Here is a 24,322-nt window from a genome sequence, read left to right as displayed (position 1 = left end):
TATACGCTGGACCGCTACCATTTCCCCCCCTGTGACTGAGGACTGAATAGATTGGCACGACGCAATCCCATTTTCATGCCCAAGCAAAGTGATATGCTTTTCGTACCTTCAGTCCTTCTTCTTCTTCTTCTTCTCGAATATTTCCAAAATCTCCCTGTTCCCACACGCAGCAGCCGCATCAATGGCCGTCTGCCGAGCATTATCCTCCGCCATGACATCAAGCCCCAAGTCCATCAACTCCTGGAACCGTTCCACGTCCCCCCCCGCAGCAACATGTAGCAGCCCACGCCCTCTGTTATCTCGAGCAGAAAAGTCACCGCCTAGCTTCTCCAAGAGTGCCTTTGCCTGTTCCCCAGAAGGTCTGTTTGCCGCGGCCATGTAGCGCGCATCGGCGCTTGTCTTGGGGCAGCTGTAGAATGAAAAGAGAGCTGTTTCGCCACGACTGTTGCGCGCGTTGATGTCAAGGCCTCGGCTGACCAATTCCTCGAAGAACGTGCGTAGGGCTGCAATGGCGAGGCCGCGGCCTAGGATATGAAGCAGGGTGTCTCCGTTGTTGTTGACCACTGTGTGATCTGCCCCAGCCTGCAACAGCATCTCTGCTCCGCCAGTTGCATTCTTCTGGACCGCTCGCATCATGGCATAGTGAAACGGAGTATCGCCGTTCCTATCTGGCTGGTTCATCAACGAGGGAGCTCGGGCAAGCGTATAAGCCATGAATTTCATGAATGACACAGACTCAATGTCGACCTCGCCAACGAGCATGTAATGCAAGACATTGCGGCCAAAGAGATCTGTAGCCTCCAGGTCTGCACCGAGAGAGAGCAATCGCTCGAAAACAGCGACGGGCTCCTTCGGATCGCCCCCGTAACTCTTCGTGTACGAACCAATGATATGATCTGGACCACCACTGTCGGGACCGCCCCTATTCTCGCATATCATGTGGAGAAGAGTGCGTCCTTTGGCGTCCCGATGATTGACGTCGAGATCGGGAAGTTCGAAGAATACGTCAGCTAATACGCCTGCAAATAACACCTCGTGCAGCAGAGTGCATTCTTTGTAGCCCATCGGGACGTCGATGGAAGGAGTCTGCATGTGTGCTGCTGATGGATTGCTTGCATCCACTGCCTCTTTGCCTCTCTTCAGGAACTTTGCAAAGGGATCGGCTCCGTGGCGGAGGAGGGTTCGGACGGTTTCCACTCTCCTGGCAAACTCTCCGTACTTGTTGTCAGTGGGATGCCAACGGGGGCTCAGCTGCATGGCGGCGTAATAGAGCGGAAACACCTCGCGCTGTTCCAGTTGAAGCCTGTACAGCTTCTTTGCGTCGAATCCCTCACACGAAGAAGCGCCTTGGCGTGAATTTGGGTCTATCCCTCCAGACAAGAGTGCTCCAAGAACGTGGGTGTTGCTGGACTCAATCGCACCAAAGATGGAGTCCACATTCACGGCCGCTCCGTGTTTGATGAGAAAGCGTGCCATGTCGACGTTGTTCTGCGCACACGCAAGGCAGCTCTGGCCCTTGTCGTCTATCGCATTCACATCTGCGCCTCTTTCGATCAAGATCTTGGCTGCGTCCCAGTTATAGGGGCCGGGCCAGTTGTCGTCTGCTTGAAGGGCCATGTGAAGGGGTGTCTGGCCGTTTGCGTTTCGCATGCGGATGTCTGCGCCGGCATCGAGCAGATAGGGCAGTGCCTGGTGGACTTGCCACCAGTTGTTGCCCCGGACGATTTGGAAGAGAGCAGTCTCGCCGGAACCGTCAGTTTCGTTGATGTCGACGGCAAATCTCTCCACAAGCAGGCGAAGCATATCCATGTTGGGCAGTTCCCGCTGAACTGCGTCAAAGAGGAGGGGCCTCACATAAGGAAGAGGACCGTCTCTCTTGGCGTACCATAGGCCAGGCCGTGTGTTGTCGCCAAAGGCATGCCAGTCTCCTGTTTCGAATCTCCGCTCTGCCTCAATGGAGCCAATCTTGTCAACAAGGGACGTGAAGCCCAGCCGTATGAGATGCGATAGGGTGCAGTTGTTGTCTCGATCATATCTAGACCCCGGGGGAGACTGTAGCAGAAAGCTAGCCCCAAGCTTAGACAGCCCTTCTACGAGATGATACTCCCTTCTGGCCAGAAAGCGAGTGACAAGTCTCAGTGGAATGAGTCGGCCCTCAGTGCCCGTACCGATGAGACTTGACGCTTTCAGGGCTCCGATTGCAGCTTCTTTCTCGCGGTGAGATATGGCCTCGACCAACTCGCTGACCTCATCCCTGCTTTCCTCAGCACCTAGACGTTTCGACGTCTGGCCAAGGGCACGCTTCAAGCATGCGGCCGTATAATCTCGGTTTTTCGCCATAGCTGCCTTGATCATCCCAACTTGCCGCTTCGCTGTATTGCCCGCAAGCAGAGCTGTATCGGCGCCATGCTGAACTAGCATATCGATTATCTCTTCAAGCCGTGCTGTGTCACTCGAGGTGATGTCTGGAGTTGCACTACCACTTGGATCATACCCAGCATGACGGTAGGTATCAGCGAGGCGTAGAGGAGTCCCAGAATCATGGTCATATTCATCATCTTGGGGCGGAGGGGATGGCTTCCATAAAGCACATTCCTCCTCAAACTCAAGACAAGCTTCAAACAGGTTGCCGATCCGGACGTCAGCTCCGGCGTCCAGCAGAAGCGACACGGTTTCGGGTCTTCCAGACCTGCAAGCGTAGTACAGAGGTGTGATCGTGTTGTTTTCATGTACCGCCTTTGCATTCACACCCAGTACAACGTGCGACCCAGCCGTAGAATGCGAAACATGGCAGTCCTTTGTCTGCGTGGTGCTACCAGTAATGGCCATTGCCTCTTGTCGCTGTCTCATGGCATGAAGCAGTAGGCCGACATTGTTGCTGTCTCTACACCGAGCAGCAAGATGGAGAGGAGTGAGCCCCTCGTGGGTAGTCGCCAGGGGATTTGCACCAGCATCAATCAGCTTCTTTGCATACATTCTCCCACAGGTCACGGCTATATGGAGAGGCGTGATTCCATCAATGTCGGCGACATTAACATCCTTGACTCGGGAAAGCACAAGATCGATAGGCATGACTCTTCCCGGCATGAATCGCAGGGCATGAGTGCGACCTGCGCATAGATAATGAAGCGGCGTACGTCCGGCATGATTCTTCTGCTCCAAGTCCAAGCCGAGAGCGAGGAGCTGCTCCCAGAATGCGACGAGATGCATGCCGTTGTAGGAGTCGTGGTTGTCTTTCCGCATAGCGAGTGCATGGAGGAGAGTGTTCCCCCTGTAGTCAACGGCCTTGACATCGAGTTTCAGGCCAATCAAGAAATCGAGTCTCGATATATGAACAGCGCTGCCTAGTCTAGCTGTTCTGGAACCGTCATGGCACCCCAGTGTCTGATGCAGGGCCGTTTCGCCCAGATAGTTGCGTTGAAACGGCGACAGTCCCCGATCAATGATATAGGCAAGGTATCTGTGAGATTCATCCCCGTAAGGCCGCGTGGAGGAGGAGAGAACACGGAAGAGCAGATTGTTCCCATGTCTGTCGACCGCATTGATGTCGGCGCCGAAATCGAGAAACGCGTCTAGAATGTCCATGTGGTCCGAGGAAAAATGGCTCCAAGCCAGTAAGGGAGTGAGGCCCTCGTGATTCCGCGCATTTGGATCAGCGCCTCTTGCAAGAAGAGCCTTGACGGTTTCTGCATGTGCGCCGTATCCTTGCATGAGGAGATGCAGCGGCGTGTTGCCTTTGTTGTCAGCCGCCTTGCAGTCTGGTCCATAATCCAAGAACCTCGTCAGGGTGTCTCCATCAAGCGCAAGGATGAGAGCGTGGAGGGGAGTCTGCCCGTCATCTCTTGCGGCGTTGATATCGGCATGCCCCTGTTCGATGAGCAGCTCTATGGATGGCATCAGGGGATGCGATGCTGACTGAAGGTAATGTAGAGGTCTCGCTCCTTCAATATCGGCGGCGTTGGCATTGAGCCCAGCGTCGAGGAGCAGCTTGAGTAGGACGGGCGAGCCGACTGCAGCATGGAGTGCAGTTTCGCCCAACGGGGTGCGGTAGTGAATGTCGACTCCGGCTTCAACCAGCAACGGAACGATTATCCGTAGTCCGTCATCATACCGTTCACCTCTGTACTGGTTGCACAAGGCGAAGAAGCAGTTCATCTTGGCCGGCTCCGGCCACCGATAGCCGGCAACCTCACCAACATCGCATCTGATGTTGGGGTCCGCGCCAGCCTGCAGAAGCATCGCCACCTGGACATCGTCGACCATCCCGCAGGCCCTATAGAGCGGCGTTTGGCCGTCAACAAGTGCGTTGACATCCACGCCAGGCTGCTGAAGGAGGAGAGCCACGTTCTTTGACGCTCCCACACCGGCCGCCCACGCCAAAGCGCGGTGCAAGAGGTCCGGATTGTCTTTGATGAACGGCAGAAAGGCTTCAAGTGCCTCGAGGTGGTTGTAACAGGCATACATCAGCGGCGTGTCCCCAATAGACGACGGGGTGTTGCCACACCGGATCCAAGGATCTTCGAGAGTCTTTTCTGTTAACACATTGACGCCGGCTTTCAGCAATACTGCTACTGCTGCGGCGTGGTTGTTGCTGGCTGCCATGTGCAGAGGTCTGACTCCAGAGAAGCTGTCCGGCAGATCTGGGCTCGCGCCGGCTTCCAACAGGGCCGACAGAACTCCTGCATGACCCTCAGAAGCGGCCCACCAACTACAGAGAGCATCAAGTTAGCACTCATCAACTCAACCTCAAAAGAAACAACCGTATCGGCGACCCAGGGGCGAGTAAGCTCCAAGGTGGGAAGAAAAGAGGGGAAACTTACACGGGGGTTCTATCATATATGTCGGCTACGTCCACGTCAAACTCGCCAAGGAGTTCTTTGGTGTATGATAGCAGGCCAGATTTCGCAGCAATATGAAGCTTCGTGACCTTTCTGCCGCCTACCCCGTTCTCCGGCCATCTCATCTGAAGCCATGCCTTCATTCGGTCACCGTCCGCAAACAGTTCGTTGAGCTTCGCATTGATGTCCGTTTGATCCTGGCCGGCCGCTTCGGACTTTGCAATGTGCAGATACCAGTTACTGGCTGCATACTCAAAGAACGGATACTGAAGCCTCAGTTGGACCTCGGCATCTTGCACTCGGCGCTTGTACTTTTGATGCGCGCCGCCGGCATCCCACTGGGCGTAGGACATGGCGTCGATAACTTCCTCTGTGTCAAGAACAGCAGAGCTCAGGCATCCCGACTGCAGGTACTTTACGCACTGGAGAGCCAGTTGAGCATTCGTTGCCCCCATGCGCAAGAGGGGATATCCCGTTTGTAGACTCTCGCCAGATCTCGTAGTGCCTTTGAGATACTCGGTAAAGGAGTGATGAATCACCGACACAGTTTCGTCGGGTAGAATCTCCAGCAATGGTCCACAAGCAGCTCTGATGAGGTCCTTGGTTGCTTTAATGTCCCGCGTGGTGTCCCCGGGAACGCTGATCCTGATCATTTCGGCCAGCTCGAGCAGCCTCAGAGGCCGAGTGGCATGAGTGACGGACTGTAAGATGAGATGCTGCATGTCGTTTGGAACTCCAGATCGTTGCGCGTGTTCAGCCAATAGATCGGTATAGAGGGCGTTTAAATCGGCCGGAAGCTTCGCCAGAACGGTGTTGATGTCGACGCCCGGCTCAAGGAATGCCTCCATGGTTAACTTGGCGTAGAGGAACAAGCCATTGGCTCGGCCGGGCACGGCATCGACAATGACTTGCCAGTCGCGCTTCGGGATGCTGGATCTTGACAGGGCAAAATGAACGTAAGTCGCAATGTCCACATCGACCAGGGCCTCTTGTAGGCGAATGTTCAGACAAGGCGACTTTCTCAGCGGTATCTCGACGCCTGCAACGGGACGGCTGGTGATCAGGACCTTGACCGTCTTTGGTCGCCATCGGCCGAGTTCTGCGAGCGCTCGTAGGAACTCGTCATGGCCACGATCTATTTCATCAAGTGCATCCGCGACGCAAAAGACCTTTCCAGGTAGACTCGCAAAGGCCAGACGAAGGTGCTTCCACATATCCTCTGTAGAAACGCTTTCGAGGGGTCGATAAGCTTCGACGTAAGTCTTCAGCTGCTTCTGCAGAGGAGGGCTATAGCTGAGCAGCTGATCCATCCAATCTCGCAACAGGGCCCGGGGCTCATGGTTGGCATCGATAATCTGGCGAAAGAAGAAGAAGAGCACGGGGGAGCCAGGATGCGACTTTGCCAGTTCGTCGATGAGCTTGGCTGACATGACCGACTTGCCAGATCCCGGGATGCCCTTTATCCAGAGCAAGCCATGCTCCTCGCTGTCCAGCCATGCGTGAAAGGCATCACTTGAAGTGAGCCAGCGTCCGGTGCCCGCGACATGAGAGGACAGGTGCCTGCGGTACTCGCCTCCCGCGATGTCGTATGCTGTGGGCTGCAGCCATTCTCGTATCCTGCCGAGGACTTGAGGAGGCTCGGGGAGCAGCTGTTGCGGATTGTAGTCACTGATGTCGTCGCGGCCGATGAAGACAGCATCAGTCTCTTCGTCGCTGTGGATGAACTCGCCATCACTACATGTAGCCTGGCTTTTCAGGCCCATGATTGATGCGAAATTTCAGGCTCGGGGCAGTGGAGCACTCGAAGCTGCCACGATGGTTGAATCGAGTTCCACGATCGCCTCAGTCGTGGCGGATCAAACAATTCCGGTAAGCGACTTTGAGCCGCCTCAACATGAACAAAACTTTGATGTCTGTTGTTGTAACTGCCAGGCTGGCTCCGCGTACGGTCCATCTGAAGGACCTCGGCCCCTTGCTGCCTATAATGGGGGACGAAGCTTGTATGCACTTCGTGTACGAAGTAAGCGTATACGCCCATTGATTGGCCCATATTCTTCGTCATGAGTAATCAGCAAATTGAGCCAATGTTCAGATACTTTACATCAAGGGGGGGGATACACTGACGACCTTACGTTACAAGTCAGGAGCCAAACATATATGCCAGCGACGTCTAGGAATACTATTAGCAATACAAACAATTGGAGAACCAACAGGGTTTGTTATTCTGCTTCATTTGTGTGGTATTTGCAAACCGTTATTCCTCTGTGATAGTTCGCCGTATTGTATGTGTATGGCCTTGAGCAGTTCCCAATCGTGCTTCAACTTCAGTAACACACTAGGGAGGGCGTTTCACACGCTGATGATCCCAATTCTCATTACTTGGGCTCAGGGTCGCAAATATCCGCTAACACTGGCACACATAAGTTGACCGTGTAACACAGTCGTCACAGAATGCTTTATTCTCACGGACATTACGCATTTGACTCTGCTTATGCGGCGTTTACATGGTCATCATATATCGTAACTAACGAACATATCTTACCTTTCACTCGCGAATCACTTTTGGAAGAAGAATTATATGTTGTAGTGTTTCCGAGCTTTCGTCAACGCGGTGACCATTTAGGAGGATATTGACCACCTTCAAGGAACGCCCAGCCTTGTTACGTCTCCATCGCCTACGCATCTGTTCCGACACATCATGGCTCTTTAGCTGGTACTAGACTATGAGGCCGTACTGGTAGGCATTGTAGGGCTAGTTGTTGGCTTCACATCAGCCAAGTCGTTCATTCGTCCATCGCGATACTGGCCGCTCCACATCCTTCACAAAACCACCTGATGGCTCGCCGGCCTATTCGCTCAGCAACACGGTAGATGACATTGTGGGCCTCATCCAGCATCTTGGGCTCTCAACCGTCCACCTCGTCGGTACCAGTTTAGGCGGGACCCTTGCATGGCAAATCGCCGCTCGGCTGCCCGACATTGTCAAAAGTCTGGGCCCTATCCTCACGAGTCCAGCTGGTCGACAGCAGCTCCCTAGCGATAACCCGCCACAAGTCCATCTAGAAGGGCAGTGGCTCCTTGCCGAGGCGTATACCGTCCCAGAGGACCTGGAGGATGGTGAGGCTTGGATCCAGTCCTGTATGCAGCTTGACCTTGCGTTGGCAACTCAAACACCCACGGAAGAGGAGAGAGCTGAATCAAGGCGGGAGTCTGAGATTGCATATTACCGCGAGAAAGAGAGCGGGGCAATGTGGACAAAGTATAACCATTCTGATGCGTCGGGTGTGAAATGGCCGCGCGAGCTGCTGAAGCAGATAACATGTCCGGCTGTTGTTATCCATGCCGCAAAGGACCAGATCTTCCCGATGGAGCATGCGGAGGCTCTGAGAGATGATGTGAAAGGGGCAACGCTGGTTATTCTGGATGACTGTGGACATGAAGTACCGCATCGCGTTCGGCAGCGGATGGCAGATGCGATTGTAGAGAAAGTAAAGAAGGGAGAGTAGAATAGAATCTTACATTTCCAGACGAACTACTGAAGGACGCATCTGCTTCTATTGAAAATGAAGCCTTATGGAGAAGAGCAGCGTCTGCCGAATACTTGAGAAACAATTCACACCCGGGACAAAGGCAGGCACATATCTGATATGATATTGGTAGGAAAACAACCATCATATTAAGGTAGGCATACCACTTCAACTACAAGGACCAACTTGTCACATCACAACTGCACCTTCAGAAACCTCCCCAGCCCCATCCGTCGATACGCATTCGCCTTGTTATTATCCACCACCGCAGCACCAACATCCCCCCCATCCAGCACCGCATCAACAGACACCCTAAAAGGCTTCCTCCCCCTCGGCACATCCGCCAAATCAGCCAAAGCATCCGCAACAAGCGCCGGCTCCGCATCCGGCGGCAACAACCCCTCCGTCCCCCTCAACGTCTCCTCGCCCATCCCCTTCGTAGGCCCCCCCTCATACTCCTCCTCCACATCCCCGAGCTCCGGCCTCGCAGCATCGACAAAGTGATTCGTGCCCCTTGTAAACACCCCCGGCAGCACAATCGTCGTCTCGATCCCCCACGGCGCAAGCTCATGCGCGTACGACTGCGCAAGGGCATCCTGAGCGGCTTTCGCGGCAAAGTAGGGTCCTGCCATGGGCGACTTTGCGCCGTACGTCGAGCTGCTGCAGATCCAAATCAGGTGGCCTGATCGTTGCCTTCGCATGTGCGGCAGCGCGGCCTGGTTCAGCCTCTGGCAGCCGACGACGTTGACGTCGTATAAGTGCAGCAGCTGCTTTGCGCTGAAGCTCTCGGACGGGCCCCAGCACAGGTGGCCTGCGTTGTGGACGATGGCGTCGATGCGGCCGGTGGATTGGAGGACGTGGTTCACGGCTGCGTTGACGGAATCTTGGGAGAGGAGGTCGAGGGGGATGGGCCGGAGGTCGACCTTGTTCTCCTGGGCGAAGTGCGATATGGCGTCTGAGTATTCTTTGGTGTTTCCGCTGTGCGAGTACATTCCTGCGAAGACGGTATGGCCTCTTTTGGCGATGGCTCGGGCTGACAGGGCTCCAAAGCCGGTGGATGCTCCTGAGATGAGATATACTTGGGACATGGTGAGGCTTGGTGTAAGTTGCTGTGCAAGTGTGAACTAGTAAGGGATTGGCTGTGACCGGAATCAACTACAAGTCTTTCTCTTTAGGTATATTTCGATTGCACAGACAAGTTGGCAACACGAATCCTATATATGTCACTTCCTCTCCAGCTTTTCAACCTCTTGGTAGCCGCCGAATATCAAGCAAGATGGGTGACATGCACGTATGACCGAGTTGGAGTCGTTCGGGATAAGGGCCTCATCGGAATTAACAGCTGCAAATGGCAGCCACATTGCCGAACCCTGTCAGGCCGGGAGCCACAAGATTCTATGTGAATAGCATGCTTAGAAGTAACAGCCCCGACACGTGTTGCAGTATATGTCGTGCATGGATGCTGTGTCTGTCTGTTAGAGGGGGCTTCTTTGGTTGTGTGTCGTTGCCGCGGCATTGCAATTGCATGGCCCTCTTTCTGGGCGATGCTAAAAGATGACCCGTGGGCTTTGTACGTCATCCCGCATCAAAAAGCTTACTTTGGCAGCTTCTTCAAGGCAATTAATTGCTCTCGAACCGTCTAATGCGCTGGTGTTTTCAACCCCGTTCAACCCTCCCTATACGACTCCCAAGGAAGACGAAAGCTGCACATCCCGACCAAGAATGACTGAAATCGGGTACTCATTTCTCGTCAAACATGGTCATCGGAGATGGATTGGTGACTTTCCAGATTCGAACCTAAATACAATAAACATCCGCAAAAGAGCTGTGAGAATGAGACTTGAGTGATATTGTAAAACAAGGTGATAGTGATGCATGGCCATGATACTCTCCACCAGCACACTTCCTCATCAGCCGAGCAATCTTCGAGTGAGCGAAACATCATTCCCAATAGCGTGGTCGATCGCATGCTTGTGGTTCTTGTAAGCTCATACAAGCTGCCCGGACGAGGCTCGCGTTTCGGACTTAACAATCTCCACCAAGATGCTGCAAACCTTGAGATGGAACTTGGTTGAACAAGACAGGCCAGCTCTACTCAAAGCGCAACTCACATGACGCATCCGAACGAGGAAATGGGAACTATCCATAGTCAAATATGTTAAAGAAAAAAAAAGTGCTTCCTATAATTGCGTCTTTGGATTGTCATTCTCAAACGACCTGTCAAGCATCAGCATATCCCATACCAACGCTACCACAACTAGACTACTAGATACACCTCTCTTCAAAGCGAGTCTAACTAAATAACCAGCTTCTCGTTATAGCACTTATATGGTACATGTCAAGTCCCGTACACAATGTGTCAAGGGCCTTCACCTGGTGTCTTCGCTCTGAGACATCCAGCCGGACTTTTCGCTCTCGAGTCCCACTCAACTGCGGTTCCTGAGCCAGCCGTGTGGTTCGGAAATAGCCCCGAAACAGATGGCGCCTCCATCGACAACACCGCTCAAGAGACCGTCATTGGCTGATCAAGCTTCTGATCGATCGGAATTGTTGACTGTGCAATAAAGCCGTTCCCGATCGCTTCGAATGGAAACAAAAAGATTTGCGGACGAATGCAAGAAGCTGTTCATGACGATACGGTCCCACGGACATATATATGCCGATCAACTGCAATCGAGAACAAGATGATCAAACGCAGCAGCCAGCATCATCACAGTCACCATCTCCCCTCCGGCAACTGAACCTCAAAACCTCAAACCACGACGTTCCCGTCTACAATCGTCACAAAGCAACACAGTCACCATGTCCCTCCCCAAAACCTACAAAGCAATGGTCACCCTCGAGGCCAACGCCCCCTTCACCGAAAAAGAGCTCCCCCTACAGCTCCCCGGCCCCAACCAAGTGCTCGTCAAGGTCCTCGCCTGCGGCGTCTGCTCCTCCGACGTCTCCATCATCGCGGGCCACGTCGGCCCCGTCTTCCCCCGCGTCCCGGGCCACGAGCTCGTCGGCGACGTCGTTGCCGTGGGCGAAAACGTGACGCGCATCGCAGTCGGCCAACGAGTCGGCGGTCCATGGCACGGCGGACATGACGGGACGTGTCGCCAGTGCCAGCGCTCGCAGTTTCAGTACTGCGAGAACCAGGCTGTCAACGGGGTCAGCTTTGACGGTGGCTATGCAGAATACGTCCTGCTCCGTGCTGAAGCCGTCGTTCGCGTGCCCAAGGAGGTCGACGCGGCGGAAATCGCCCCCTTTCTATGCGCGGGCGTAACCGTCTTCAACGGCATCCGCAAGCTGCACGTCGAGCAGGGCGGCATCGTCGTCGTCAACGGACTCGGCGGGCTGGGCCACCTGGCGGTCCAGTACGCCAACAAGATGGGCTACGAAGTCATTGCCCTCTCGTCCGGCGACGACAAGGCCAGCTTCGCAAACGACCTCGGCGCGCACCACTACATCAACACCAAGGCATCCGACGCCGTCGCCGAGATCCTCAAGCGAGGCGGCGCCGACATTGTCGTGCAGACGGCGCCCGACGCCGAGACGATGAGCGCCCTCGTCAAGGCGCTGGCGCCAGGGGGGAAGATGCTCAACCTGTGCCTCATCGGGCCGGTGCCCTTTGACACGACGGCGCTGGTGCTGAAGGGGGCGAGCGTCCACGGCTGGGCGAGCGGCCACGCGCTTGACAGCGAGGAGGCGATTCGGTTTGCGGTGCGACACGGGATCCGGTGCATGATCCAGCGGTATCCGTTGGCGGAGGCGCAGCAGGCGGTGGATGATTTGGTTGCGGGGAAGCCGCGGTTCAGGAACGTGCTGGTGATGGATCAGTGAGGATGAGCACTGGATGATGATGAGATGTGTGTTTATCACGATAGATGGTTGGTGTGTTATTTTGTGTTGATAGAAATCTGGCGCTACATTTAGCTCAATCGAGGTGAATCGAGAACAGCACACAGATCCAACAAGTGCAGCCACCGGATCCACCTCCGCAAAGTGACAGGTACCAAGTCCCTTTTCTGTGATCGCCTCAAACCTCGACCTAAAACCCCCCTTGCATCGTACAAACGAGGCAAACGAAACAGAATCCACCTCAAAATAGCAATTCTCTTGCTATCAATCTGATAAAGTCTAGCAATGCTCGAAACTCCAACAGCAACATCCCATGCAGCAAACATACAGTGACAACCGCACGCAATCTCCCATCCAAGTCTCACAGCAGCCCCTTCTCGAATGTTCCACCCTCGACCAGCATTAGAAATTCCCGCCCCGCCACAGCCGTCCAGTGCAGATTCAGGGTCCTTCTCCCGCTCAGGTCCAAGGCAAATCTGATGCAAATCCAGACGTGCGCGCGATAGTCTCTTCCTTTCCATCGACTTCGCGCGCGGCTTTTCTCCTTTCTTTTCAGTCTTCCCTCAGTTTATCCTCGCGAGGCGTCTTAATCACACAATCTGTCGTTACCATATATCTGTTTTTCATCGATTCATCTCTTGGCTACAGTGAACGACAACTTCCGCTTACATTCCCCCTCTCAGCTCATTAATACTCCCGCAGCTCAACCATTGGGCACCACCTCAACACAGCCCGGTGATACAAGACTACGTATATTCAGTTACAGCGGTAGAACATACCACAACCGTCGAGCCCTGGACTGGCTCAGCAAGCGCTTTGCATCCGCTCTACTTGGGTTCACAGGCATGAGCATCTGCCGCCATTAGGCACAAAACCTCCTCCTCGCATACACACACAGCATCTCTATCAGCCTCACATCATCAATTCATATCTCATCCTCCATCAACATTAATCAACACACAACCACCACCGCCAAAATGTCCAAATCACTGCAACTCAAAGAAGAAGGCAACCGCCACTTCCAAGCCGGCGACTACATCGGCGCCGACAGCCTCTACTCCAAAGCGTAAGCCCCCCCCTATCAACCTCTCCCCCCTATATCATCAACCCCCTTCAACCTGAACATCAAGCTCACCAATCCACCCAACCAGCATCATCGCCGACCCCAAGAACCCAGCCCTCTACACCAACCGCGCCATGGCCCGCCTCAAGCTCAACCACTGGGACTCCGTCATCTCCGACTGCGAGACCTGCCTCTCCCTCTCCCCCAACAACATGAAAGCCCACTACTACCTCGCCCAAGCCCAGCTCTCCCTGCGCGACTTCGACGGCGCCCTCCAACACGCCCTCGAGGCGCACAAGCTCTGCGCCGCCAACAACGACAAGTCCCTGGCGGCGGTCACCGGCATCGTCCTGCGCTGCAAGAAGGAGCGCTGGGCGGATCGCGAGAAGAAGAGGCTCCGGCTCGAGACCGAGGTCGAGGACAGGATGGTCGAGCTGCTGCGCAAGGAGAGGGACGAGATGCTCGCGGCTGTGGCGCCGGGGGACGAGGCCGAGAGGAAGGCGATTGAGGACGAGGCGGACGAGAGGATGAATGTCCTGCGGAATGTGTTTGAAGCGGCGCGGGAGCAGAACCAGAAGAAGCGCGAGGTTCCTGAATGGGCCATTGACGATATCAGCTTCAACGTCATGGTTGACCCCGTCATTGTAAGTTGACCTTGCCTCCTCCCCCTGTCATACATCTCTGTAGCCTTTTAACAACAACAGCAAACAATGCCCAATGATTGATAAAGATGCTAACATTGATGCTCCCCGGACAGACAAAAACAGGCAAATCCTACGAACGCGCCTCCATCATGGAACACCTCCGCCGCCACCCCTCCGACCCCCTCACCCGCGAGCCCCTCACGCCCGCCGACCTGCGCCCCAACCTCGCCCTGCGGCAGGCCTGCGAGGAGTTTCTCGACAAGAATGGCTGGGCGGCCGATTGGTGAAATCACGCCCAAATCGCGCTCTTTCCACCTCACACGATCACGTCCTTTTTTTTTTTTTTTTTCCTTTTTTTTTTCTTTTTCTCACGTTTTTTGAGGTGTTTTTAATGTTTTGGGCACAAGGCAGGCGATTGCGAAAATCTCGTCTTTATTTCTCATCCATTCATATTTGTCACGATTGGGATACGACTTCTGCGAGAGTAGACGGCATCGCATGGCGTTGGGGGGGTTTCTTCAGCACTTAGCCTTCATTTCTACAGCCATAGACGTAATGAAATATCCCCATTACCACTCAAACTGCCCAAATTCAACCCCTTGATCCATGCAGTATGAGACAAATTTCAATTCGCCCGTGAAAAAAATGCAGAATGAGACGAATATTGCAGTCCAATCATGTACATCATGTATTGCTCATCCAAGCACAGAGCCCGTCATAAGCCAATCCTGTTCTATACCCATATATACAAACGACATGAATCCATCCAACCCGTCGTCATCTGTTTGCAAACACGCCGCCGCCCTTTTTTTTTTCTCCATACGCCCAGAGGCAAATGCATACACGTTCAAATCCCTTCACCCCCGACGCTACATCCATGCGACCGGGTATCGTCATGTCATGAGTGGCCCGTTCCAAACCATATCAACATCAATCTCCCGCCTATATACCGCGTACTGCGGGAGACAGCCATGGGAAGAATGCAGAGGGACAGAAAGAGGACAGAAAGAGTCGCAAAAGTCAACCAAGGAAAACACAACGCACAGCGTCGTTTGCCCGGTGGCCCTAAACCCAAAATCCTCAAAAAAAGGACATCTAAAACGCCGCTAGAATGCAGAATCATCGCTTCCCTCATTGTGTCCCGGACCTTCTAATCTACATAAAGGACGGGGAAGGGGGTCCTCCTCCTGATGGGCCGGGTGGCCCCGGCGGTCTTCTGCCGTCGCCGCTGTCTTCCTTGACAAGCCCAACCTGTTCCTCTTCAGACGGCTGGGGCGTTCGTCGGAAGACGTTGAACGAGAACTGGCGCTTGTTGCCGTGAGGCGGCGGCGTGGGGCCGAGAGTCTGGGGGCTGGCGGCGGCACCGCGATACGCCGTGTCGACATTGTCGCGGGAAAAGTACGACTGCTCGCGGGTCGGGCCATAATAAGCCCCGGCCTCGTCGTCAAGCTTCGACTGGGGCACGGCGATCTGGGTGAGGGGCAGCGGGTGCATCGGGCTGCGGACCTTGTCGATGCCGTACTCAACCTCCTCTTCATCCTCGTCCTGCTCGCTGACCGGCAAGACGTGATGCTGATGATGGCGGGACCGGCGGCCGCGGATGGTGCCCGCTAGGCTGGAGAAGACGTTGATGTTGTTGCGGTCGTGGTCCGCGAGCTCACTCTCGGTAGGGAAATGCGACATGCCCAGCGGAGGGTGAGGCGTCGGAGGGGCTGGAGAGGGAGGAATGGGGGTTGAGAGCCTCGTCGACCGGCTGCGCATGCTGGACGCGATGGTCCGTCTTCGCCTCAGCCCGTCCCATTCGTACATCGGCTGCCCGTCCTCGCTGATGGGAGCCATGGCCTCGGCTGCCTTCTCTTCGTGGAGACGCCTCAGCTCTTCGGCCTCCATGCGAAGGCGCGCGTTGGAAATGCGCCTGATGATAGCAGCTGCGCCTCGGATCGCATCCGCCTTGGGTTCCGTTTCAGGCTGCGGCTGCTCGGCAATGGTGTGAATCTGGTCGAGGTCGCCGTTGAACACGGCGGCGTCGGGAACGTCCTTGGCCGACTTGGAAAGCTGCAGTAGCACGACGCCGGAGCATATCGTCAGGAAGCCCAGGACGACGGTGACGATGGACTGGGCAGTGCCCTTGAAGCCTTGGAATAAGACTGCAGATGTGATGATGGTGGTGCTGGTGAAGTAGACGTAATATGTGGGTGTGACAATGGCGGCATTGAAGAGGTTGAGAGCTTTCTGCAGAGGGTATCGTTTAGTTCATTCACTTATTTATGAGAAAATCAGAACCGCATTGTGCGAAACTCACGTTGAGAAAGATAATCTCCGTGAGCAGAGTGCCGACGACAAAGACGAGGAGCACCCATAAGAACCACTCCTTGTACTGAGGCTTCCCGCTGGCCCAGGCAATAATGGCCGCGCCCAGGCCCTGGGTCGACACAACGCTCAAGCCTCCAATCCAGCTGCAGATGGAGATGTAGACCAGCATGTTCTTCTTACCATACTTTGGCCCAACAAAAAAGGCGACAATGACGGATCCGAGGAGGATGACGCCCGTGTACGACAGGAAACCGGGCGTTATGACATACTTTTGCATCTGCTGGATGTCGGCGACGGAGGACTCCTGCGGCGCGTTCATGACGATGACGACGGAGCCCACGATGCAGAGGAAACAGGCGACCTTTCCGACCAGACTCAGGCGCTCCTTGAGGAAGATGGCCGACAGGATGGTGGTGATGACGACGGACAGGGCGCCGAGCGGCGTGACCAAGATGGCGTCGGTAAAGGCGTAGGCGACAAAGTTGCAGATCTCGCCGATGATCATGAGGATCATGCCAGCCCACCAGTAGGCGTTCTTCAGGTAGCCATAGCCCTCGCCAGCAACTTCGTTATATTTTGCGTTTGCCCTCAGCAGGCCAACCTTTTTGAGCACAAAGGACGTTCCGATAAACAGCCCCGATCCTATGGCCAGGCCGATGCCGATGGCTTTGTAGTACCCCGGTCGCACAGAATCGTCGCCTCCCGGCACGATTCCTCGTGGGAAGAGCAGATCATCGTCCATGGCGGATTCGAGCACCGGGCCCAAGGAGGGCGAGTCGAGAGCGGCAGGAAGAGGAGCGCCAGAGGGTTGCGACGAGAGTGTAGGTCGAGGTTGGGAGCTCGAAGAAGAGAGAGGGAGAGGAGGAGGAGGAAGATGAGAAGTCGGATCGGCGGTAGTCGAACTCGGATTACATGGAGGAGTCGCGGGATCGACGGAAGACCAGATGTGTTCGTGTTGTGGCTATGGCGAGAGCGAGAGGGTGATGGATGATGCGTCCAAGTGGCGGTAAGTAGAGGGCCAATGCGAGGGCTTATGCGCAGGGAGACGGTCGAGAGCACGAGTTCGAGTCGGGTTGAGGCGGGTTATAACGTATAAAGAGCAAGAGTCTCAGGAGCAAAAGACGGCGAATCGCAAGAGACGAAGAAGCAAAACAGCTGCAAGGTTCAGTAGGGAAAGGGATTGCGCTGCAGGGTTGCGAGTTATGTACGAAATCAGCACCAGTACAAAGTTGCGCTTGTTGACGGAGATGCGCATGTGGCTTGAAGGGGGGAGGGGGGGTTTGGGGCTCCAGAGGGGCGCTACGTGCACTAACGCCGCTGAGAGGCGGGGGGGGCTGGACAGGGAGCTGCAGCTGGGAAGAAGCACTGAAGCTGAGGCTGTTTGGCGCTGTGAGGAGCACCGGAGGCCCCTACTGGTGGGTTCCATTGTTGGCCAAGCCCGGGAGAGGGGGCGCAGCTGGACCACTGTTAGGGCCACGTACCGATACTTACTCGTCTTAGGTTGCTTGAATTTTCGGATCGATGGGTTGATGCATCAATTGAAGCAAAAGACAGAGCATTACATTCGTATCACTAGTCCACAGAGACTTGCAGCTACTAGAGCTCAGGTAGACATCTTCAGAACTAGCGGTTGACGGACACGCATCTCAGGCTGTCCCTGCAGGAGGATGGATGCGACGATGCATCTTTCGAGTCTAACGGCGGACGGTGCCCATCCATTTCGCTCCTACTGGTGATACCGTCAGTGTTACTACTGTACATGTACACTATCACTAGAGGAATACTCCAGTTGCTCCATCCAGTAAGTGCCAGGTTCACCAGGTCCAGCCACGTTCTTCGTACATGTACCAGTCAGTTGGGTGAATACATGTAGACTCACGACTCGCCAGTCGCTGCAGAACGAACCTTTCACGAGCCAACCTATAAATAACTTTACTTTATGGCTGGGCAGCAAATACGCGTATCACCAACAGCAGAATACCTACATGTACCAATGCATCAATACGAGCATCTGCCCTCGATCCTGGCCCAACAGAAAATCATTCATGTCTCTTCATCGTCCAAAACTGGAATGAGAAGACTGGACCTCTTTTGCCCAACAGCGGTCGAAAATGGCGTGAAAAGAGTCGTACAAGTGCTCACTTGCACTCGGCCGGCCTTGCGAATACGACGAGGGGTCCCCCTGTATATGCTCCCATGGCCCCCAGCACTATTAAACCAGGTGGCCAGTTTCCCCGTGAAAAGCCAGCTTATCATCGTCCTTCGTACAATTGGCTCCAACTGGCGCGAAACAAGGAAATGTTGACGAAGCACATACATGAGCTCATCAAGCAGTTACCCGACGATAAAGTCCCCTGCTGCATGCACACACAAAGAAAACGTGGACAAAGCAACCGCCACGGATCAGCGGCTGACGCCATGGCCCAGGACCCTCGAGCGCTACTGGCTCCCGAGTTCTTCTGTGGCTTTCTCATTCCTCGTACCTGCAAGCACTGGGCAGAGCAATCCAACGAAATATTTCCAAGAAGAGAAGACGCAGAATCTCAGAAAAGAGACGGAAGCCGCTCATGCCGCCAAGCATTTTATCCACGTCGGCTAGAGTCTTGTACGTTTGACGTTTCAGACTCTCGTCACGCATTCATCGACTGAGCGTTACGAGTACAGATACTTGAGAACAGCAAGTTCCATCTCTTCTTCAACTGCTGCTAAATTTATCCATTTTAAAGCCCTAGCCTAGCGCAAGCAGCCCCTGCGGTGGCTTGCATCCCAGTTTGCCCTGAAATGGTACGAACCATTTTCTTTCCAATTGCACCAGGGATAACATGAAGTTCGTCTCCAGCCCGTCTGACTAGATAGTAGACGAGATGCCATCCATTTCGATGGCTCATGAAGAGGATTCAAGCTTCTATTCACTCCGGCTCTTCGCGGACAGGGCGGCCGAGGTGGGTTTCAGCTCACCTTAATAATTCCGACGTGCTGACTACATCCGCAATTGAAGTCAGCCAGCCACCACTGAGCTGGAATCATATACTTTGTAGACCGCCACAGAGTACACGTGCAGGCATTGTCCGAAATGGAATCATCATCAGTCATGCTTTGGCATGATCTCTCACTACCTGTATCCTCCTTCTTCCCATCAACTGACGCATTCTTTCTCCCACCAGCCCAACGCCATGAATTGCCCTGGTAATCCCCCTTTGTTGGGCCACCCCGCAGTCTCTTCCCCCCAAACGCCAAACTTGGTGCAACTCTCAGACACTGATACCGCATGCCTCGTTTCATCTTGCAACCACTGTGCGACTCGGCCCCAATCTTGAATTTCGGCTCCATCAATCATCAGTCACCATACGCGCGGCATTGCAACTCGGGTGCGACAATCAACTGGCTCTCTTGTGGCTGCGCGGCTCGCCAAGGTGCTCGTCTGCCTGTGAAACCCGGGTTCGAGATTGTCGCAATCGGGTCATTCATCGTTTGCTTCAAAACTTGCTCGACCTTTCAATGTTCCAAGTTCTTGGAGATCGGCGCTCCGTGTTTACGTCATTCGGCCTCAGGCACCGTATCGATACGCCTCCAGCATCCAGATCCCAAACTGCCTGATAGGGCAGTTTCTCCGAATCGGTACGAGTACGAGCACGCCAACTCTTGGATCCGGTCGACTCTGGGCAGGCCGTAGTTGCACAGCAAAATCACGGCAAAAGATGGCAGAGAGAGATGACGTCTAGTCTTGGTCATTTGAGCCGCGCTGGCTCTCAACTGCCAACAGCTTCAGTGAAGAGACGATGTTGCAGCGATGAGGCCCCGGTTCAACCAATTCCTCACCAAAGACGACAACTTTACTACATGTAAGGCAGTTGTAACACCCATTTGAAGCCAATAGCATTGCCAACAGCAGAGCCTTGAGCAGAAGGTTTTTCTCAACGTTTACAAGGCACACACTATCGGATCGAAACTCGGTCTACTACTCAACGAGACTCACAGTACTCGTCGATAGATCAACGAGGTTTAACATCCTGTTTCAATGATGCGACCACGATAGGCTATTCTTTTTTGTGTTCTCATTCTTCGCGGAAGCCGTAGAATGTGCCTATACCAATCGCTTGTCCAAAAGCCCTTGATGTGACTAACACATGTAACAGCCAGGCTTAATGCCCAGTCGGAAACTCCTACGCAGCAGCACTGTTTAACGGTCGTTGCAATCGACTCTATTGGTTGCAATCGTCTTCAACTTAACCACCCGAGTGAAATGACTTCCTACTAGAATCATGCAGTTGCTGACCTTTACAGCATGTTTGACAGGAGCTTGTTAGATTCAACAAGTCCACCATCATCATCATGGCGAGTTACAGGGTCAGCGCAGGCGACCATGGGTTTGCGCAACCGCATTTCGACGGACGTGAGGAACGAATGAGCCAATGAGCCTCTTGGATTAACCACAATTGCTGGGGTCCTGAAAGACGACATGGGTTCACGAATTGTCAGACGGCGATCACTGAAAACCCGTTGATCGGACAATGAATATGTTAATATCTAGCCCCATCCAGAACACAAAGTCAGTAGGCGGTTGAGAGAACATCGTCTTCTCCGTCTCAAACTGTCTCCGTTCTTTGGCAAAATGCCACGAGTCTCTGCTTTATATCGACTACACAATCCATCACCACTCACAAACTCATGTCGGTTGGGTCCCAAATCACCACTTCCCACGCACCGCCTCGCCATTGGCTCTCCTCTCAATCCTACGAATCCTTCACATCGAACCGCCAGGGGTCTTTCGCGTAGCCGCTCACTCTTGTCGCGGTCAGGCTTTCAACAATGAATGGATCTAACCCGGCCCCGGGCTGATCTGCCACGCGACCGCGGTCAGCCATTTCATCCATGTAAACCCCTTTGGGGATCAAATTTGACTTGAAAATATGACATGGCATGTTCATGTCTTGAGCCGCAACCGCCTGCGACGTGGATGAGATGAATAGCATGTCCGATCGCGATGTCGCGGGGCTGCAGGGAGTCCAACGAGCGTATGCTCCCGGTCTGGAAGTCTCGACAACCGCGCAAGTCGAACAGGGGCTAGAGGTCTTCCACGGCGACGGTCTTGAGGTTGCCAACTTTGGACCTGACGGCATTGGCGATGACTCCAAAGGCGACGCGCAGATCAAGGGGAGCGGACCGAAACCTGCGAGAAAGAAGCTGTGGCTCATCATAGCAGGCGTCGTTTCGCTGCTTGTCGTCGTCGCAGCCGTGGTGGGCGGCGTTCTTGCATCGCGACACAGTCACAAGTCAAGCACAGCAGGACCAGACAGTTCCGCGGGCCCTCGGGCTTCTTCAACCCCTTCGGCTTCTTCGACCCCTTCAAAACCATCAAACTCACCCAATGCGGCTTATGCGCGCTCGGGCATAGGAGTGACGGGATGGTGGACAGGCTCCTCAAGCTTCAACATCCGCCTCATCTACCAGGGACAAGACGGCGACTTGCGGGTCATGGGGTATCACTCCGGCGATGGCAAATGGTCAACGTTGGCTACCCTCGATGACACAAGGGCCAAGCGAGGCACACCGATTGCGGCATCATGCTTTAACGTTCCCATCTTCTACTTTACCCCGGTTACGAGCAGTAATGTGAGCCTGATCTTCCCCGAGTTGGATTGCATGATGCGGCTAACTGTAACTTCACTGTGCAGAACTACATGCAAACAGAAATCTTCTATCTCAACGACCAAGACGAGATCCAGGAATGGGTCTTCAGAGAGGAGTACATCCCTTCGGCTTCAGCACAAACCCACAATGGCAGCGGAGTCATGTCGCCCAGAGGCTGGAAGGCAGCCCCCAACTCAAGGCTCGCAGCGTATTGGCCGAGCGTCATCTATCAGGACGGCGATGGCCTGATGCACGAAGCTTACTGTGCCAATCTGACCTGGAATCCAGAAAAGGTCGGCCTCAAGTGTTACCAAAATTCGGCCTTTGCAGAGATTCCGTATAGTGCGAATGCGGCAAGGTCTGGAGGCGAAAGGATCATCTATCAGCGGGACGACCAGAAGCTTGTTGTCGCGAAACGGAACAACTTGACCGACGAGTTGAGCACAGGTGAGTGAATAACCATTCCTTTGGGTCTCCCGATTCTCACACTTGGTCAACCTAGATGCGCCGGCCATCGCTGTCCCGGCTGATGCACCCATGGGAGCATTCACCGTTCCACGAGATTCCGATACACCTGGCGGCGCTATGAACACGTATATCCTCTGGCAAGACGACGCAGGCGCTCTCCAGATGACTTGGGAGGACGACAGCACTGGATGGCGGACCTCGTCAACGCCTGCATCCCTCGGAAGTCCCGACAATGGCACGGATATCTCTTGTCTCACGCCCACGATCTGGTCCGCCACGTCCTTGCTGTCAGGCTACGGCATGGCTCGCTGCTATTATCTGGTTGATGGGCACATACGGGAGGTGCATTATGATGGCTCGAACTGGTCATTGATTGGCGATGTGCAATTGGATTAATAACTCTTTTTATCTGGGTGTCGTAAAGTAATATAATGAAAATAGCCACCGACCACTTCGTCAACCAATTGCCCAGCCCGAATCCCACAACCAAGTCATTTAGAAGGCCTGGATATAGTACAGCTCCTGAACACCGTTGTAGTTCCATGTCCACTGGCCTCCGTTGCGGCCCTCGCCACTGACACACTGAGAGATGATGTTGCTGAAAGCGTCCTGCAGCATATGTTAGCCATCATCGATTCGATGCTCAGCTCGTGAAGCTACAACGTGAACCGTACCTGGCAGTGGATCTTTGCATTGCCCTGGTAAACAGCTTGAACTTGGTGGCCGTTGATGTAACCATCCCATGATGGTCCATAGTTGCAGACCTGGTCCGCAGCCTGCTGGAAGTCGGAGGCAGAAAGACCAGGGTTGCCGTTGCCGTAGCAGTCAGCTGCAAGAGCAGCTGGGATAGCCAGGAGAGAGAGAAGAAGGGAGCGAGACAACATGGTTGTGAAGAGTGTGGTTGGTGACTTTGAGAGAAGACTTGAGGATTGACTGGAGCGTGCAACAAGTAATTACAGGGAAGGGGGAAGGCTCGTCATTTATATATGTGCTTTACATGAGGTCTCGCCAACCGATTATTAGTATCCATCACAGGGCAACATCCACATAGGCGGTGAGAAGAACAGCAGCATGAGAGACAGTTGGTGGAAGCAGTTTGTCCAGTAAGCGCAATCTTAGGACTGGACATTGGGCCACTTTGTGAGCTGTTACTGCATCCACTTGCCGCCTCGCGTACGGCAATAGATAATATTAGTATGCAGACATCGAGCTGAGCTGGATATATCCTCAGAGCTCCATTCGCCTAGCCCAATGTTCTTCATCAGCTTCCTAATCCAGGTACGGGTTACGGAGTCCCGTCAGCTGAGTAAGAATTCTATACTGCGGTGCTATATATATACGACCAGAGCCGCATCGGTTGATGAGGTCCTACAAGTATCTTGACGGAGAGGCACATAGAGCATTCAAGGCTTTGACAATAAACGAGACAAATTAAACGAAACTCGGCTGGAATTTCGTGCAACTTTTGGTATGAAGGGCCGGACCATCGCGGGCCGGTCCGGGTTGAAGACATTGTCTTGTGGGGAGTTGAGCCGATGGTGGCAATTATAGGGGCTAGTTTCTCTGAATAGAACTGAACTTGTCGCCGCATACAAATCTATAGTTAGAAAGCCCAAGGCTAGAAAACTCATGAAGAAAATCTTCTCTATTGTCATCAGCTATAACGTCGGTGAGAATACAAGGCTCTACATGCATTTCGCCAATCCGCAGTTTCAAACAGCTTCGCCCCCAATTCTACTCACGCATTCTGGGTACCCAACTGTTTAAATATACTCAGAGCCTCCAGAAACCTAGGCTTCGGTTCTTCGGAGAAATTTAAATATAGCCAGCCATACTAGTGCAAAAAGACAATGCCGACTGGCAGCTCAAGGAACGACGTGCTATTAAGGCATATAAGACAACAATTCACCTTTTCCCACAATTTCTGCCATTGTAGGTAGAACTTCTGCTTGTCTGGTCCCTTGCCTTGATCTTTTCCAGATACAAGGTACAGCC

General features: G+C 53.9%; 8 protein-coding genes across 8 annotated transcripts; 4 read left to right on the top strand and 4 right to left on the bottom strand.

Moving 5' to 3' along the window:
• Positions 1 to 108: 108 nt before the first annotated feature.
• On the bottom strand, positions 109 to 6,601 carry CCMA1212_007707 (Putative ankyrin repeat protein; the record flags this gene model as incomplete). The annotated part of the gene is made up of 2 exons (XM_073704870.1): positions 109 to 4,708; positions 4,821 to 6,601. The coding sequence occupies 2 exons, from the start codon at positions 6,599 to 6,601 to the stop codon at positions 109 to 111; spliced, it is 6,381 nt and encodes a 2,126-aa protein (XP_073556484.1).
• Positions 6,602 to 7,561: 960 nt separating this feature from the next.
• On the top strand, positions 7,562 to 8,344 carry CCMA1212_007706 (uncharacterized protein; the record flags this gene model as incomplete). Its single annotated transcript, XM_073704869.1, has 2 exons — positions 7,562 to 7,569; positions 7,618 to 8,344. The coding sequence occupies 2 exons, from the start codon at positions 7,562 to 7,564 to the stop codon at positions 8,342 to 8,344; spliced, it is 735 nt and encodes a 244-aa protein (XP_073556483.1).
• A 215-nt stretch (positions 8,345 to 8,559) lies between these two features.
• CCMA1212_007705 (3-oxoacyl reductase) lies at positions 8,560 to 9,453 on the bottom strand (the record flags this gene model as incomplete). Its single annotated transcript, XM_073704868.1, has 1 exon — positions 8,560 to 9,453. The coding sequence occupies one exon, from the start codon at positions 9,451 to 9,453 to the stop codon at positions 8,560 to 8,562; it is 894 nt and encodes a 297-aa protein (XP_073556486.1).
• Positions 9,454 to 11,167: 1,714 nt separating this feature from the next.
• Positions 11,168 to 12,190, top strand: CCMA1212_007704 (Alcohol dehydrogenase; the record flags this gene model as incomplete). The annotated part of the gene is made up of 1 exon (XM_073704867.1): positions 11,168 to 12,190. The coding sequence occupies one exon, from the start codon at positions 11,168 to 11,170 to the stop codon at positions 12,188 to 12,190; it is 1,023 nt and encodes a 340-aa protein (XP_073556485.1).
• Positions 12,191 to 13,185: 995 nt separating this feature from the next.
• CCMA1212_007703 (STIP1-like proteiny) lies at positions 13,186 to 14,202 on the top strand (the record flags this gene model as incomplete). The annotated part of the gene is made up of 3 exons (XM_073704866.1): positions 13,186 to 13,274; positions 13,339 to 13,915; positions 14,029 to 14,202. The coding sequence occupies 3 exons, from the start codon at positions 13,186 to 13,188 to the stop codon at positions 14,200 to 14,202; spliced, it is 840 nt and encodes a 279-aa protein (XP_073556480.1).
• Positions 14,203 to 15,070: 868 nt separating this feature from the next.
• On the bottom strand, positions 15,071 to 16,970 carry CCMA1212_007702 (Magnesium transporter; the record flags this gene model as incomplete). Its single annotated transcript, XM_073704865.1, has 2 exons — positions 15,071 to 16,147; positions 16,218 to 16,970. The coding sequence occupies 2 exons, from the start codon at positions 16,968 to 16,970 to the stop codon at positions 15,071 to 15,073; spliced, it is 1,830 nt and encodes a 609-aa protein (XP_073556479.1).
• Positions 16,971 to 21,199: 4,229 nt separating this feature from the next.
• On the top strand, positions 21,200 to 22,723 carry CCMA1212_007701 (uncharacterized protein; the record flags this gene model as incomplete). The annotated part of the gene is made up of 3 exons (XM_073704864.1): positions 21,200 to 21,841; positions 21,904 to 22,306; positions 22,362 to 22,723. The coding sequence occupies 3 exons, from the start codon at positions 21,200 to 21,202 to the stop codon at positions 22,721 to 22,723; spliced, it is 1,407 nt and encodes a 468-aa protein (XP_073556482.1).
• Positions 22,724 to 22,822: 99 nt separating this feature from the next.
• CCMA1212_007700 (uncharacterized protein) lies at positions 22,823 to 23,211 on the bottom strand (the record flags this gene model as incomplete). Its single annotated transcript, XM_073704863.1, has 2 exons — positions 22,823 to 22,936; positions 23,002 to 23,211. The coding sequence occupies 2 exons, from the start codon at positions 23,209 to 23,211 to the stop codon at positions 22,823 to 22,825; spliced, it is 324 nt and encodes a 107-aa protein (XP_073556481.1).
• Between the last annotated feature and the right edge of the window lie 1,111 nt (positions 23,212 to 24,322).

Source organism: Trichoderma ghanense, assembly GCF_004382785.1.
Source record: "Trichoderma ghanense strain CCMA-1212 chromosome Unknown scaffold_10, whole genome shotgun sequence".
Taxonomy (NCBI): domain Eukaryota; kingdom Fungi; phylum Ascomycota; class Sordariomycetes; order Hypocreales; family Hypocreaceae; genus Trichoderma; species Trichoderma ghanense.
The sequence above is the reverse complement of the archived record's forward strand: the minus strand, read 5'-3'. Positions and strand labels throughout refer to the sequence as shown.